The sequence below is a fragment of the Lissotriton helveticus genome, chromosome 11 (genome assembly GCF_964261635.1).
Source record: "Lissotriton helveticus chromosome 11, aLisHel1.1, whole genome shotgun sequence".
Classification (NCBI taxonomy): Eukaryota; Metazoa; Chordata; class Amphibia; order Caudata; family Salamandridae; genus Lissotriton; species Lissotriton helveticus.
In genome coordinates, this window is record NC_136072.1 from 1,110,949,876 (window position 1) to 1,110,966,114 (window position 16,239).

The 16,239-nt window shown below is 43.9% G+C and overlaps 1 protein-coding gene across 1 annotated transcript in view; it reads right to left on the reverse strand.

Moving 5' to 3' along the window:
* Nucleotides 1-1,158: 1,158 nt before the first annotated feature.
* The window catches only part of LOC144791551 (solute carrier family 2, facilitated glucose transporter member 11-like), a 275,527-nt gene continuing 260,446 nt past the window's right edge, over nucleotides 1,159-16,239 (reverse strand). Inside the window, exon 11 of the mRNA XM_078666268.1 lies at nucleotides 1,159-1,936. Within this exon, the coding sequence (XP_078522394.1) occupies nucleotides 1,730-1,936 (207 nt within the window). The 3' untranslated portion in view covers nucleotides 1,159-1,729. The remainder of the gene's footprint in view (nucleotides 1,937-16,239) is intronic.

Genomic DNA, 16,239 nt, shown 5'->3' on the forward strand with positions numbered 1-16,239 from the left:
GCCATCACAGGAGGGGGAACAGGATCCACAAGGGTGGACACAGGGGTGGGCATGCAGTATTCTAGTATCATCTTGGGCTCCTCGCCCCCTCCTGCACAAGACAACGAGATGACAGGCTCTCTGTCCAAAATGCCATCCCCCACTTTGATGTACAGTACTTACAGGAGAGACTCTAAGAGAACTGGTTTAACTGATTGCCCTTTGTTAATCAGTGTGGGTGCGATTGTGCCATTTCTTAATTTTATTACATTATAGACTGCATGTTTGAAGAACCGAGATTTGCTTACAATTTAGTGACAGTAATTAAGCTCTGTGACGAGAGAGAACCACGTGCTGCCTCGGTGTAATCAGGGGTGTAATCTGGCCGAGTCTAGGATGTTTGGGCCCTGGGTTGAAATGGAATGTGTGAGCCCCCTCTAAATAGCAGAGACATGACGCATTCAGTGCTGTTTGCATGTGAATAGATGTCGCTGCTCCTGAAGCTGCAGCCCCTCCCTCTCAGTCACCTTCAAGCACCTCTTAACAGGTCATCAAGGGCTGGAGGTGTGATGGTTGCCATCCCGCTGTGCCTCTCCAATGCTGCGGGGTATCTGAGCTTTGGAACAGCATCAGTGTCAAGAAGGGAGGTGGGTGGAAGCTGTGCCTAGTTAAAATTACGGACAAATGGCGTCCGTTAAAGAATCCTTCACGGACAACGGACAGACGGCCAAAATTACGGACTGTCCGTGAAATTTACGGACGGTTGGTCACCCTACTCTGAGCTGCTTCATACATGTCTGCTGCATGGAAAACAAGGAGACGCACTGTCTGCAAGGCCCCCTAACCCATCCCAGCTACACAAGCCAGGTGTGACTCTTGCAACCAAATGACAGATATTACATTTTAAGAATTCCATCGCAGTGATGGACACTGATGACGGAGGCCCCACTGTCGTGGGGGAGTGTCCGCATTCGGGGCGGAATCTCCGCTATGAGAATGGTGGCGAATCCGCCCCTAGCGCGGACTCTCCCCCGTGTGATGGCCATTTGTGAATCAGGCCCATGCCTTCTATGTAGACTTTGAAATGTCCCTGATTCCAGTAAGATCCACACACTGACGCTCCTAGCAAAGTAACATGATGTATAACTCGGGATGCATTCAGTCTTTCTCGGTTGTGGCTGACCATTTAGAAATGAAGGACCAGTTGGCTTTTCTACAATCATACAGAAAAGCTAACATCAATGTTTAATCATCAGAAGATGTATAACCAAAGTCAGGTATTTGAGCTTTCTGACTAAACTGAAGAGACATCTCATTTCAAGTAAAGATCAGTGGTCTTTTGCTATTAAGATTGTCCCAAGGACGTTGCAATATTAATCAACTGTCTACATAAGTTGCACCATGCCCCATCTGTCCCAAGTCTGGATCACATCTCTACCACCATACTAAGAGGACAACTGTTGGAATATCAGCATTACGTGGTGGAAAAGTCATTAGGGCTTAATGTGTAAGAAAAATAATAAGTCAGTGCAGTGGCCAAGTTTTTCTTAGGAGCCACCATGTGCTTTCAAAAAACAAAGTTGGGCATCAATGCACAGTAGATGTCATATTGGCAAACTGTGGAAATTGCAGGGGTCTTTAGGTGTGTTTCAAGGTAGCTGGTCCTTCTGCGTCAATATCAGGGTCACGGATCAGCCTGGTATATCTCATGTGTCAAAGATCCTGGTACATGTTCGCACTTCCAGGTGACTCAGAACTTGGTGCAGGTGATGTGTTCAGGCTCGGTCGCCTCTTTGGTGCCCTTGAAGCATATCTGTCCCCACCGTATCTTGCTAAAGTCCTCTGTGATTTCTGTGATTGACTTTCCCTTCGTCTCAGGTAGAAACAGGAAGATAAAGATCCCAGCGGCGACGATGCAGCCCAAAAATAGAACGAAACATAATTGGCCAAAGCTCTTCTGAAGAACAAAGAGAAGGGGGAAATGCATTTCAGAATAGTCATAGGGCCTTCTTTTCAGCCAAACATTGTTGCTAAGTTGAAGTTTACAAATATAACGAAAATAGCACAAAAACCCAATGTAAAATGACTAAACACAGCACATCTCAGCAGGGCTTCATAACATATATCACATTAAAATATTGTATCACTATGTCATGGTATGGAATGGCAAGTCATGATATTACATGTAGACTTTAAAGGTTATGATTTTAGAAGGGAGGCTTCAAATTGTCAAGGTTCCCATTTCCAAAATTTGAATACAGTGATTTCTGAAGGTTTAACGCAGAGGAATATGGTGATTCTGTAAGTGAATTGTGTAACATTGGACCTTTCAAGTCGAAACTAAGGGGCATATTATCAAGAGCGGCGTTAAAAATTATCGCCGGTTTAGCGGCAGAAAACTACAGCTAAAGCGGTAATAATGGGCTTGATAATATGCCCTGGAGAATTCCAATAGAAGTCCATGTTCTGGTGTGAACATGGGCTTCTATTGGAATTCTCCAGGGCATATTATCAAGCCCATTATCGCCGCTTTAGCTGTAGTTTTCTGCCGCTAAACCGGCACTCATTTTAACGCTGCTCTTGATAATATGCCCCGTGGTACTGTCTGCTGCAGAGGAGAAAGACATGCAGGGAAATAGACATTTGACCTGTCTTGCCTACATAAGCAGAAAAAACGACTAAATATTCAGGCCCATATTCCAAAGATAAAGACTAAGGGCCCCATTACGAGTGCGGTGGTCTTTCGACTGCTGCACTGGTGGTGCACCAGTTAAGGTCCACCATCCACCAGATTACCACACTCTGTGTTGTTCCAGTGATGGACGGTCAGCTGCACCAATGAACTACAGTTCCCTGGCGGTGGCGTGGCAGAGACCCATTATAACATGCTGAGTGGAACTGGTGCAGTCCCTCTCAGCATTTTACATGTTTCCCTACTGCCAGCCTTTTCATGGGTGTGAGTCTGCCATGAAAAGGGCAGTGGTGGGGAAGCAAAGGAGGCCCCACAGGGCCACACTGTCCCCGCCATAGGGATGCATTCAGGGGGGCACAACATATGCCCCCCGTCTGCTTGCACCCCCAGTTTCGGCATGACATTGACTTCACAGTACCTGCCATGCTGGAACATATTTGCTGTTCCGTTTTCGGGGCAAGTTTTCTGGCCCAGCCTTGGGAATGGCAAAAAAAACATCAACCTGCACAAGAAAAACTTGTAATCAGGTGGGCATTCTCTGCACTGCTTTGATGCAGCTGCGCAGGCGGACTGCCAGCGCAACTGCGCCAATGTCATGATTTGGCCCTTATGTCCTGATGCACAAATGTAAGTTACACTTTTGAGTAAGTCTACACTTTTGAGCAAGTTTACTATGTTTTGGTATTCACAAACTCCAAGTGTAAGTTACTATTAAAAAAAAACCAATTGTTAGCCCAACAGAACACATGGCCAACCACTGGTACTGCAAAACCTTCCCATCGATAACAATGTAGGTTGCAGTGCCAATGGCACTCTTCCCTTAAATGGGCTCTTCCCTTAAATCCTCATTCTCCCCTTCCCTCTTCCTCTCTGGATCTATGGTCATTTCAGCGCTGGGATGCCCTAGGGTAGCTATGCGCTTTATAAATCTAAAAAAAAAATTAAAAAAAAAATGGTTGTCAATGTATAGTGCTGGACTCAAGGGCAAGTTACAACAAAAGTGTAGTTTGTGAATACTGAAAAGTAGTAAACTTAGTCAAAAGTGAAATCTTACTCAAAAGAGCCCGATTCTCTTTCACAATCTGCACTTTTGAGTATGTTTACACTTTTTTCAACTTACACCTCAAGTTTGTGAGTGCCGAAAACTAGTAAACTTTTTCAAAATTGAAAACGTATTCAAAAGTGTAAGTTACCTTTGTGAATCAAACCCTCAGTTCATTATTTGAAGTTTGGCATATATCCTGTCCACCTTATTACAAATCCATTGTATACTCTAGCACTTGTAATAAGGCAGATGGTATATACGTCACGTTTGTGGGAGTGTAACGGCGGCCTGATTTACAGTTTCTGCAGCAGATTTTCTGCTTGGAATCTTGAAACATTTCAATGGCAGTGTTTCAGAGGCAGGCCTCCCAGCTCCCAGACATACCGTTGGCCCAATCACCCTAGATTGAGCAGTTGATTGACTGCTGCGTCTGAGGGAAGTAACTACAAACCATGGTGGGATGGTGTGTTGTAGTGCCAGAAGACGTGATGCTGGCGACAAAGTAGCAGTTTGGGCAGGAGTCCTTGGTATTTTTACAGAAGCTTCTTTCCAGATTCCTGTAAATCAGGCTATCATCATCATCACCAAAAATGAGTATTTCATTAAAAAAATACATAAAAGATACATAAAATACCAATGCTAACTACACTCAAAATGTTTTGATATAATGGGAAATAAGAAATAGTAAACCAGCAAGCAAACCTTCAGGTATACCAATTGCAAACCTAAGCATTAATCAAATAGCTCAGATTACTCGTTTTATGAAGGCTAGTCAATGTCACACACAAGCTAAAAGGCTAAATACAAAAATTGTGAAATCATACTATTAAACTTGGTTATCTTTCTTCAGAAATGAATGTGCCGTTACATAACGTGTATTTGTAAAGCACACATTCACCTAGAAGGGTAACCTGGTGCTGATTACAGATGTTTATTGTTACCCAACTCAATGGTACACATTTTATGTACCTTAGAATGAGGTTACGTAGTTTTCAGCCATTTTGTGTTTAGCTGCCATTTTATGTTGCCTCACTCAGGCAGCACGGCTGACGTGGTAAATATGGTCTTTTCTGCCTTTTCAGCTGATCCGTGTCTTTCCTGTTAAAGAAAAACCCTTGTCCGTGTGCACGGCACTGATGTCAGGGTCTGGCCGAGTTCGCAAAGCCATGTCTAGACTGATTAATCCATGTCTTACTCCACTGTTTGGGTCCCACCATTCTTCTCTACTTTATCTTGTTTAACTGGCCTTCATTATTCTCTTCGTTTGTTCTCTTGTTACATAGCCCTTCTTTTGAAGCATTCTACACATGTTTTGCCACCTGCAAATTGAATTACGGGCACTAGTATTGATTAACTTGAGGGGAGGAGAGCACACGGGGTCTGAAAGGAGGGTGTGTTTTAGACATCCGATAGCTTGTTTTCGAACTATTCCTATTTGTCAGTTTTGTGTATATTGGGAGTTGTCATTGTAAACTTGTGCTGTATAATAGACTGTGCGCCACGGATTGAAGTGGCAGTCTCTTGAGAACCTACCTGTGTGGTACTTCTTAGATAACTGTACTTAGCTGCAGCTAATAAATCTGCTTTTCTACGCCTAACAGAGTGTCTCGTGTCTCTGTCGGTCGAGGCAGGTGAACCTGGAGATCTTAGGCGTGCCCTGCGCCGTTTGGCCCATAAGGTCAGGTTCTCCAATTGGCGGCCCAACGTGTGGGCGACTTCAGCTGTCGTAGTTTTTGCCCGAGAGTCGTGAGGAGCTTCGCAAGAAAATTCCGGAGGATTTCGTGAACCACGTGAGCGACCCCTGCATGTCGAAGTGGACCGAAGGTCTTTTGAAGCGTGGCTTCTCCTTCCCGACGGCTGCTGACGACTGCTGCCCTGACTGTCGCCCTGCCTTGGCCCTTTGGTGATGATTGGTATCGCGAGACGTTAGATGGACATCTGTTGGCGTGAGAAAAACATTTAGTTAAGTATTTGTGGGTAGCGCCCACTCTTTGTTTTTTTTGTTTTTGTTATTCGATTAGCGCGCTAACCAAAGCCAAGGGGTAAGTACGCTTGTGCTGTGACTTTGTTGTCCAAAAATCCCTTGACGTTTGTAAGGAAGTCCAGTTCGTTACGAAATGCCTGGATTTAGTAAGTTTAAGACATTTTGCTGTTTTGGTTGTTCTAGGGATTCCCGACTGGAAGATTCTTGTCCGATTCCTCCAGTTGGAACTCCTACTTACGAGCTGTACTCGAAACATGGTCTGGGTCCTATTGTTTTTAATGAGACATGGATCCGATATACTAAAAAGGATGGTGTTTTACAGTGGCCACAAAATGGTTCTTTCGAGCCCGATATATTAGATAATTTGGAAACAATTCTATTCAAGAGAAAAGCCCGGCCGGCAATGTTTGACTCTTTTCGCCTCTGGCGTAAGGAAGCCAAACGGAAAGAAATTAAGCAAATGAAGAAAGATAAGAAAGAGCAGAGTATGTCGATTTTACAGGCTGCCCAACAGTTTAAAAATGACGAAGCTGATCAGGTGATTGAGGTGTCTGAAAGACAACATCGTATGGTAATAGATAGATGTTATCCTGTGTTACCTACTGTATCAAAGAGTAAAACACCAGATGACGATTCTTTTATGTCCCATTTGTTGACATTACCCACACCTTATGTGTTAGGTGCTAATGCACCGCCATTACAACATGCTGTTAATCCAGCTGTTTTGGTTCCTGCACAATTGCCTTTTCCTGTGATTCCAGTTCCGCCCCCTTTGCCAGCGACGTCTGTACCCCAATCTCCTGTGCCTCAGCCTCCTCCATCTGTTGTTTCTTTTGCTGCGGATTCTTCTTCTGTTTTACAGAATACGATGTCTCCTGTTTTAGTGTCAGATTCCCCTACAGCTCGACAACGTTTAGTCGATACTGTTTCAGGTCTTTTGTCGCCTTTTCTTGGGCCTCTTTACTTTTCTCCTGCATCATCTAGGAGACAATCCTGTAGTCAGTTTCCGGATTTGGAAGAACGGACGAAATTAGATTCTCTTGCTCGTAATTGGATTATGAGTAGTGTACAGTACAGTGTACAGTGATATTTTAGATACTTTCCTTCAATGGAACGCGCCTACACAGAGATACGTGTTTAATGCTATGTGCATTACTCTGATTAAAGAATGGGGAGATGTGGATCTGGATTCACCTCCTCAGGATTTATTCGAAATACAGGATCAATTTGATAAAGGACTTATTGTGGGTCCTGCTGTAGAACGTGCTATTCAAAAGCTTGTTACTTTTCGATCCGCCTTTTTCTCTCAAAATTCTCTTGAGCCTGATCCCGCGGTTCGTCGTAAGATGGCACAATATCCTATGTGAGAAGTTCCTCCGATATGGAGAGATGAGGTTCCTCAAGCAGGTGCAAATCCAGGTGTTCCTGCTCATTTTCAGCGTATATGGGTACATGACCCTTGGAAAAGGTCAGAAGTATTGGCACTTAAACAGTCTTTACCGGACCCTCGTAAGAATCCTGCTGGATATTATAAAGAGTTGTCCCAGACTGTTGACGCTTGTATTATGAATTTGGCAGATATTGATTTACTTATGGGAAATGTAGTCCCACAATCAATATGGACCAAGATTCGTAAACAGGATCATGATGCAGCTTTAGGTGGTAATTGGGCTGCTATTACAGCTGCGGATGCAGGACAAATAGGTGGTGCCAAACCGGATGACTTGATTACGGAATTACCTGGAAAAATAATAGATTTGATGAAAACTATGATGCCTGCGTTGCGCGTTAACTGGGATAAGTTAGCGGCGTGTAAGCAAAAGACGGATGAAAGTGTCTCAGACTTCTTTATTCGTTTCGAAAAGACTTTCATCGACCATAGTGGTCAAGACATGAGTACTGAAGGTGGACAGCGATTGTTCGTAGATAAATTTGTTTTTAATTTACTTCCAGAATTATCGCATAAATTAAAACAATCAGAGAGTTCGTGGGCTGTTTCTTCCACTGCTCAGATATTGGCTACTGCTCAATATTATGAGAATATGGATAAGGAAGATAAGGAGAAAGCGGAGAAAAAGACTAAAGAATTAAAAACGAAGGTTCTTCTGCAACAGGCTTATCCCCCTCGTTCTGCTCAGCCCCACTCTCAACAGCCCCCGCAGTTTCAGAGGTTGTTGCAGAAACCGGTACCCTCAGTTCCACGAGTTCCATTGGGTCCTAATCAGTGTGCCTACTGTAAGGAAGATGGTCATTTTAAGAATGCTTGTCCGATTTTATTGCAGCGGTATGGTGGACCATTAGCACCACGGGGTCGTGGTGATTCTCGGTCTATATCCAGAAGTAGGGGACGTGGTGCGTCGACTCAGGAATGACGTCCCTTTCCCCCTCAGGATTCTACAAATTACTTTGATCAGCATACTTCTCAATCTGCACAATATTACAATGATGACTATTGTCTCGATAATGAGGACGTTGATTTTCATACTAGCTAGGACAGCCATAGGCAAAGTAAGGGAGTCGTATCAGTTCCAGTGGATCAGGAAGGACCTTATGTTAATGTTATGGCATTAGGTGTTACAGAACCCTTTCTCTTGGATACTGGTGCAATGAGAAGTTCCATAATGCATTCTAAACTCCCTGGGGCACCTTTGTCTGGCTTAACAAATGTTTCTGTAGGATTCTCTGGTGCCCCAGTTTCAAATCCAGTTTCTTGTCCTTTGCCCATTTCCATTGGTCCATACGATTTGGAAGCTCCACTCCTTTTAACAACAGGTTGCGGAGAGAATTTATTGGGTTTGGATTAATTTAAGCGTTTACATGCTACGCTGTATTGTTCACCCTCTGGTGTGCACCTCACTTTGGGTGATAAATTGACTTCTCCGATGTATGTATCTAAAGAACAGCTACCACCTGAATTGCGTTCCCTTCCTGCTACACTTTGGGCCACGGGTCCGAATGATGTTGGCTTATTACAAATTCCACCATATGTGATTACTGTTAAACACAATGTTAAGATGCCACGTGTTCCGCAATATAAAATATCTAGTGATGGTGAGAGAGCCTTGTTGGCCATTGCTCATGATTTGGTTCGGAAAGGTGTGGTTGAAGAGACTAGAGGGAATGTTTGCAATAGCCCTGTTTTACCTATTCTTAAACGTACTGATTCCTCTCAGCCACCTGTGTATCGTTTTGTAATTGATCTTCGAGAGGTCAACAAAATTGTTGTCCCTCAGTTTCCTGTTGTGCCAGATATAACTGCTTTGCTTACTACGATTCCTGCTTCAGCGGTCTGGTTTTCGGTTATTGATCTTAAGAATGCTTTCTTTAGCATTCCTATTGCTGAAGAAAGTAGGGATCTCTTTGGCTTCTCTCTCGGAGGCCGAAGCTTCCGGTTTAAGCGTGCACCTCAGGGCTATTGTGAAAGTCCTTCAATATACAGCCAAGCTTTGAAGTCTCAGCTTGACACCTTTTCTTTGCCCTCGGGTGCTACTCTTATCCAATACGTGGATGATTTGTTAGTAGCTGCTGATTCGAAGGATATCTGTAAAACTGCAACTGTGTCGCTCCTACATTTGTCTGATTTACATCATAAAGTATCATCTTCTAAGTTGCAATATTGCCGACAAGAGGTTACCTATTTAGGTCATCTCTTGTCGAAGGAGGGAAGGCGATTGACCCCAGAACGTATTCATGCAATTGCACGGATGCCTGTACCGTCCACACAAAGAGAAGTGCGTGCTTTCTTAGGCATTACCTCTTACTGTAGACAGTGGATTCCGAATTTTTCCCTACTTGCTAAACCTCTGTTGGCACTTACACTTAAAGATACGCCCCAGCCTCTTCCTTGGACTGATGAATGTCAGAAGAGTTTTTCTGATTTACGTACTGCCTTGTGTTCTGCTCCTGTGTTGGGTACTCCGAATTACAGTAAACCTTTCACGCTCTATGTTCATGAAAGGGAAGGTTGCGCATTATCAGTACTGATGCAACAATTCGGCGACAAACAAAGTCCGTGTGCCTATTTTTTGGCAACATTAGATCCAGTAGCTAAGGCATTACCTAGTTGCCTCAGAGCAACAGCAGCAGCGGCAATTTCTATTCGTCAATCTGCTGGACTAGTGTTAGATCATACTCTTAATGTTATGGTGCCACATGCAGTAGATACTCTTCTTAACAGGACGAAAACTCAGCACTTAACGAGTGCCCGTTTGTCTGGATATGAGTTGACACTTTTAGCCAGCCATATACACACAAAAAGATGTAATGTTCTAAATCCAGCAACATTGTTGCCTATTTTGGATGCAAAACATGTACAAGATGAGCATGATTGTTTTCTTCGCACTGAAGAAGAAACGAAGTGTCGAATAGACCTGAAGGATACACCACTTGTGGACCCGGATGGGATCCTATGGGTAGATGGGTCTTGTTTCAAGCTTCCTAATGGCGAAACGACAGCTGCTTATGCAATACCAACTTTGCACACAGTGGTAGAAACCGCACGCATTTCGCAAAATTCAGCTTAAGCTGCAGAGTTGATTGCGTTGACAAGAGCATGTGTGTTGGCGAAAGGGAAAAGAGTGACTGTTTATACTGATAGTCAGTATGCGTTTGGCGTTGTCCATAGTTTTGGTCGTTTGTGGAGGGAAAGAGGATTCCTTACCTCCCACGGCACCAAAATACAGCATGGTCAGTTGGTCACTGACCTTCTTGAATCACTTGCTTTGCCTACTCAAATAGCGATTGTGAAGTGCAGTGCACATAAAAAGATTACTGATGACGTGGGTCAAGGAAATGCTTTTGCAGATGAAATAGCGAGGGATACAGCGAGGAATGTTGAAAGTCGCATGTATGTTGCGGGCCCTGCAAGATGGGTCGCAGAAGGTGGTATGTGTGAAGACACAGTGGAAAGTGTGAAAGCGATTCAGAAGGAGGCCACCCAGAAAGAATTGAGTACGTGGAGAGAAAGTACGGGAATGTTGGATAGTATGGGATGTTGGACGGAATTGTCAGAGCATCAACGATGGTTGTTACCAGATGCGTATGTACTGCCTGTAGTTACTATGGCTCATGGACCAGCCCATATTAATGCAAGGGGTATATGCAAGCTTTGAGCTCCAGTGTGGCGAAATGAAGGTATTCTTAAATGTGCAGAAAATGTGGTGAAACACTGCATTGTTTGTTTGATGCACAATCCAGGAAAGAGAACCCCAACTCCAGCAGGCCACTTTGCACCCCCTACGTACCCATTCGAGGTACTGCAAATAGACTATATCCATATGGAACGCTTTAACAATCTCAAGTATGTCCTGGTGGTGGTTTGTGCCTTTTCCAGATGGATAGAGGCCTAGCCCCTAAAGGACAACAATGCCTTGTCCACTGCAAAAATACTTCTGAAGGAATTTTTCCCGAGGTTCGGTTTGCCGTGCATTGTCTGGAGTGACAATGGAAGTGAATTTGTAGGTCAAATTATGCAAAAGGTGTGTGTGGGTCTAGGTATTAGACAGAAATTCCATGCAGCAAACCATCCTCAGTCAGTGGGTCTGGTAGAGTGCTATAATGGCACTCTCAAACTTAAAGTAGCAAAGATTCAGGCCAGCAGAGGCCTTTCTTGGCCTGATGCCTTGCCTTTGGCACTCCTTTCAACTAGAAGGGCTGTTCATTCTCGTTTGGGGCTTAGCCCATACGAGATTGTTTTCGGTCGCCCAGCTAATGTTTGGGGAGTCCCCAGACCCAAAAAGTATTCAGACATTCCGTATCCATTGTTGGTTGACTACTTGCATGATCTCACCACTAAATTGCACGTTATTCGTCAACAGGTCCAAAACGCTTTGCCGGAGGCCTCCTCAGATTCCGTACACTCCATCCAGCCTGGGGACTGGGTGTGTCTGAAGAACTTTCAGAGGAAAAAGAACTTGGAACCTCGTTGGAGGCCGCCGATACAAGTGTTACTCACAACTCGTACAGCTGTCAAAGTTGTCGGAAAGAAAAACTGGATCCACGGCGTGCATTTCAAACTGGTACCATTGCCTGTACCTTATGACCAGTGGGTCCGAGAAGGTGTCGGTGATAGTGAGTGTGAGAAGGTACCCAGATTCATACCGTTCAGCAGTGCACGCCTGGATTGGACTAGCTCAGAGAAGGAAGACGATGACGTCTGACAGGAAGCTGTACCTGTACATATAAGACTTAATACAACAGATCCTGAAAATTTATTTAAGGACCAAACGATACCCGGAAAGAGACAATACAACTTGAGAAGGAGGTTGCCTAAAGACAATTAATTTTGTGTTTTATAATTCTGTTTGTATTTCAAAAAGAAACGTTCCTTTTTCCTTCATCCATCAAGTTGCAGCGTCACGGTAGGAGTCTTGAGCTGTGACCTGAATAGTGACTAGGTCAACAGGACTTGTAGTGTCATAGGACGGCTAACAATCACAGCCAAGTGATTAAGGAAGATTATCGTGAGCAACGCCTCTAGAGTAATGGATAGTACAGGAAAATGGAGTGATATTAAACTAATGAAAAGAGCTCATTAAAGGAAATTATTATTCAGTCGTTGTGGCGTAGCATTGTGTATTTTAGTATGTTTATGTAGTTTATTAGCATGCATAGAATGGCTTATTCATGTCCTACAGTTAGTACCTGTTCCCACTTCTGTCCCTCTAACTCCCTCTACTACCGTTTCCCAGGATACATTTTACTCACTCCCAGACTATGAGCAAATGAGAAGAATGAAATATCTTAACAATTCGTTCATTCAATTATTACACCAGCATCAATTGATAGTAAATGTTACTGATTGTTGGGTCTGTGGTCTCATACCACATAATACACAAAGAGGGATGCCGTATCTAGTCCTCCCCTTTTCATACGAAGGTTCTGCTTGGGACTATCTGGCTATGTTTTCCAATGCATACCAGAACTTACTTCGATATCCTTCTGATTGATCCTATAATGGTGGAGTGGATTTCAGTCACAGTCCTTTGATAAAGAGGTCATTTGTGCTTACAAATAAATGGCCAGAATGCCAAAACTAAGCAAGAGAGGAGTAATTGCTCCCATACTTATGTTTATACTCCTTCTACTCCCGCACCATTGGTGGCATCGCAAGGTACATATTTTATCTGTCATGACAAAGCTTATACATGGCTTCCCACATACTTCTCGGGAACGTGTTATATAGCTTTTCTCCTTCCCCCTACATATACTGCTCCTGCTGATTATCATATAAAGAGAGTTGCTAGAGGAGTTGTAGATTCGGAAGATACAGTAGGACAAGAAGGAGGGGATTTTCTGAAAGGGTTTCTACCCTTTTGGGGTCCGATGGTCAATAGCAGAAATATCAGACAGTTAGTTCGTGTGGTTGATGCCACAATCAATGTAACTTCTGGAGCATTAAATAATTTGACCGCCAAACTTCAGGCGAATCGACTTATGACGTTGCAGAATAGAATGGTTTTAGACATAGTCCTTGCAGATAAAGGAGGAGTCTGTAAACTGATTGGATCTAGTTGTTGCATCTATATTCCTGACAATGCCCCTACAGTATACCAGGCCATCTCTAAGCTACATGTCATCTCTGAGTCTATTCACCAAGATACTGGAGAATGGTCTGTGATGGGATGGTTTTGGGGACTACTGTCCACTTGGGGGTGGAAAGTGCTAACTTTCCTTGGAATGATTTTAGCGATCATCTTTTCCTGTTGTCTCTGTCTACAGTGTGGCCCAGCCATTTGTGGACTTTGTGCCACGATCTGTGTCTCCAAACCAGTAGCACAACAGACAGAAAATATTAAGATGATGGTGCAACAACACCTCAATGACCTCATTACCATTGATATCGACTCAGACTAACATGGGTCCCTTTGTGCATTGCCTGAGTATGGCAAAAGGAGGGTCTGAGGTTATGTAGTTTTCGGCTCCGCTTCGCTACAGCCGCCATTTTGTGTTTAGCTGCCATTTTATGTTGCCTCACTCAGGCAGCACGGCTGACGCGGTAAATATGGTCTTTTCTGCCTTTTCAGCTGCTCCGTGTCTTTCCTGTTAAAGAATAACCCTTGTCCTTGTGTACGGCACTCATGTCAGGGTCTGGCCGAGTTCGCAAAGCCATGTCTAGACTGATTAATCCATGTCTTACTCCACTGTTTGGGTCCCACCATTCTTGTCTACTTTATCTTGTTTAACTGGCCTTCACTATTCTCTTCGTGTGTTCTCTTGTTACATAGCCCTTCTTTTGATGCATTCTACACATGTTTTGACACCTGCAAATTGAATTACAGGCACTAGTGTTGATTAACCTGAGGGGAGGAGAGCACACGGGGTCTGAAAGGAGGGTGTGTTTTAGACATCCGATAGCTTGTTTTCGAACTATTCCTATTTGTCAGTTTTGTGTATATTGGGAGTTGTCATTGTAAACTTGTGCTGTATAATAGACTGTGCGCCACGGATTGAAGTGGCAGTCTCTTGAGAACCTACCTGTGTGGTACTTCTTAGATAACTGTACTTAGCCGCAGCTAATAAATCTGCTTTTCTACGCCTAACAGAGTGTCTCGTGTCTCTGTCGGTCGAGGCAGGTGAACCTGGAGATCTTAGGCGTGCCCTGCATCGCCTGGCCCATAAGGTCAGATTCTCCAAGAAGCATGAAAGGCTGAGTGGACAGGACGGATTTGAACCTGTGACCATGAGGTCAAACACAGGCCCCTACAGTGGACCCATTATTTTTTTTAACACTTTATTTTACCAAATAACAAGCATCTTATTCACAATATCGCATACAATTGTTTTGCAAGCAGTATATGTCGCTCCTGACAGTTCAAGAATAATAGCAGTTACGACAGTATTAATAATGTAGTCTCATTTTACCGAGCTGCCCTTCCCGGGGCAAGTCTCCACTCACATAAGATGTCACATGATATCAAGATTGCAGCTCTTTGCTCCTAGTGAGACACACCGAGTCTGGGTCGAGTCTCTGAATGCGTTGCATATAGAAATTCTATTAAGAACAACAACGGTCCCATGCATACAGGATACTGCGAAATAATAAATATAGACAGAATCAATTCTATATTTGGAGCGACATGTCCAGCCAGACAGAGGTCTTCAAGTTTACTCAATGCGTAGTGGATTACAACCAGAAGGAATACCTTCAACATTCACCAGTGTGGGGCACAAGCCTGTACCCAGACACTCCTAGATTCCACACAGAGAGGAAAAAAGGCTTTGTAAGGCAAAAGTAACGTTTTCTGTTTCAGAAGTTCATATGTACAGAACTATCAAAAGGCACCATTTACATATACATTACATATAAATCAAGTTATGTATAAGGTGCGAGGCCGGTCGACGGCGTTTTGGTCCCACTACTTAGATCATGGGGACCATCATCAGGACATTAATTAATGCCTTAACGTTTTTTAAGTCTCTAAATGCCTAGGGAGGGGAAAGAAGAAGAGAAATGGCATATGTACATTTTCAAATTATCATCTTAAAATTATCCAGTGACTTAAAGTGAACCTACTCACATAAAGGCGCAGTGAATTTGTGAACTTCCTAGATTCTATGCCAAGAGGCATGGAGACAATTACTTAACAATCCCGTTTGTACAACATTTCCAGTAGTCAATATTCGAGAATAATTGAGTAAAGGTGGTCGATTGTGCATTAAGGAAGCGGAATCCGTGGAGATTACTTGCAGTGAAATGATAAAGTGGTGGATAAAGTTAACCGTGCACTTAGACGGAGTGCTGGATGGAGGGGGGCCGTGGGGTGCTGACAAAATAGTGCAGCGTGCGAGCTGGTGCGCTGTACCGACTAGGCCAGATATCTACGAGCTTGGTGCTTGACCGATGGGTCCGTCCAGGTGGTTGTTCGAGCAATAACAAGTGGCCAAGCGGTTAGGAGGCTTACCGCGTTCAGATTCAATAGCGATTTAGGCGGCGGCGGGAAAGTACCCGGTTGTGAGCAAGGAGCCCTGTAAAAAACAAGTGAATATAAACGACGTGCAATGCAGGAGCCGGCTGCATGGTGAAAAAAGTGACAAGCGATTCTTACCAGGGATTGGGCTTGAAGATATGAACCGCGTTACAATGATGTAATCGAACGGTACCAGGGAGTTACCTGTGAATAAGGAATTGGGTCAGAGAGGAGGTTTGTAAGGGGACAAGGATTAGGGAGTTACAAGCCCCAGGCAAGGTTGCAGCTTACCGGTTTAGTCGGTTATTCGGTCTGTTTCCTGGCTTCCTCGTGGGGAAGTAGGCGTGGATGTTAAAAGGGCTCTGGTTGGTCGGTGAATCCGGGGAGGAGCAGGGCCATAGAAATAAAAGGCGGACAAGCAGGAGGCCATCTTGGGAGTGAGGGGGGTGTTCTACCTAATTAGGAGGTGCGCAGTTAGGGTGATTCAAGTGATTAAAACCATGATATATCACATATCAACAAACAATTATTTGGCACACAATTTAAATATTTACAAAAGACATTTACAGCGTAATATTCAAGGTCTGAAACAGCCAGATCTTAGAGCTTGAGTTCATTTGTGAGCGAGTCA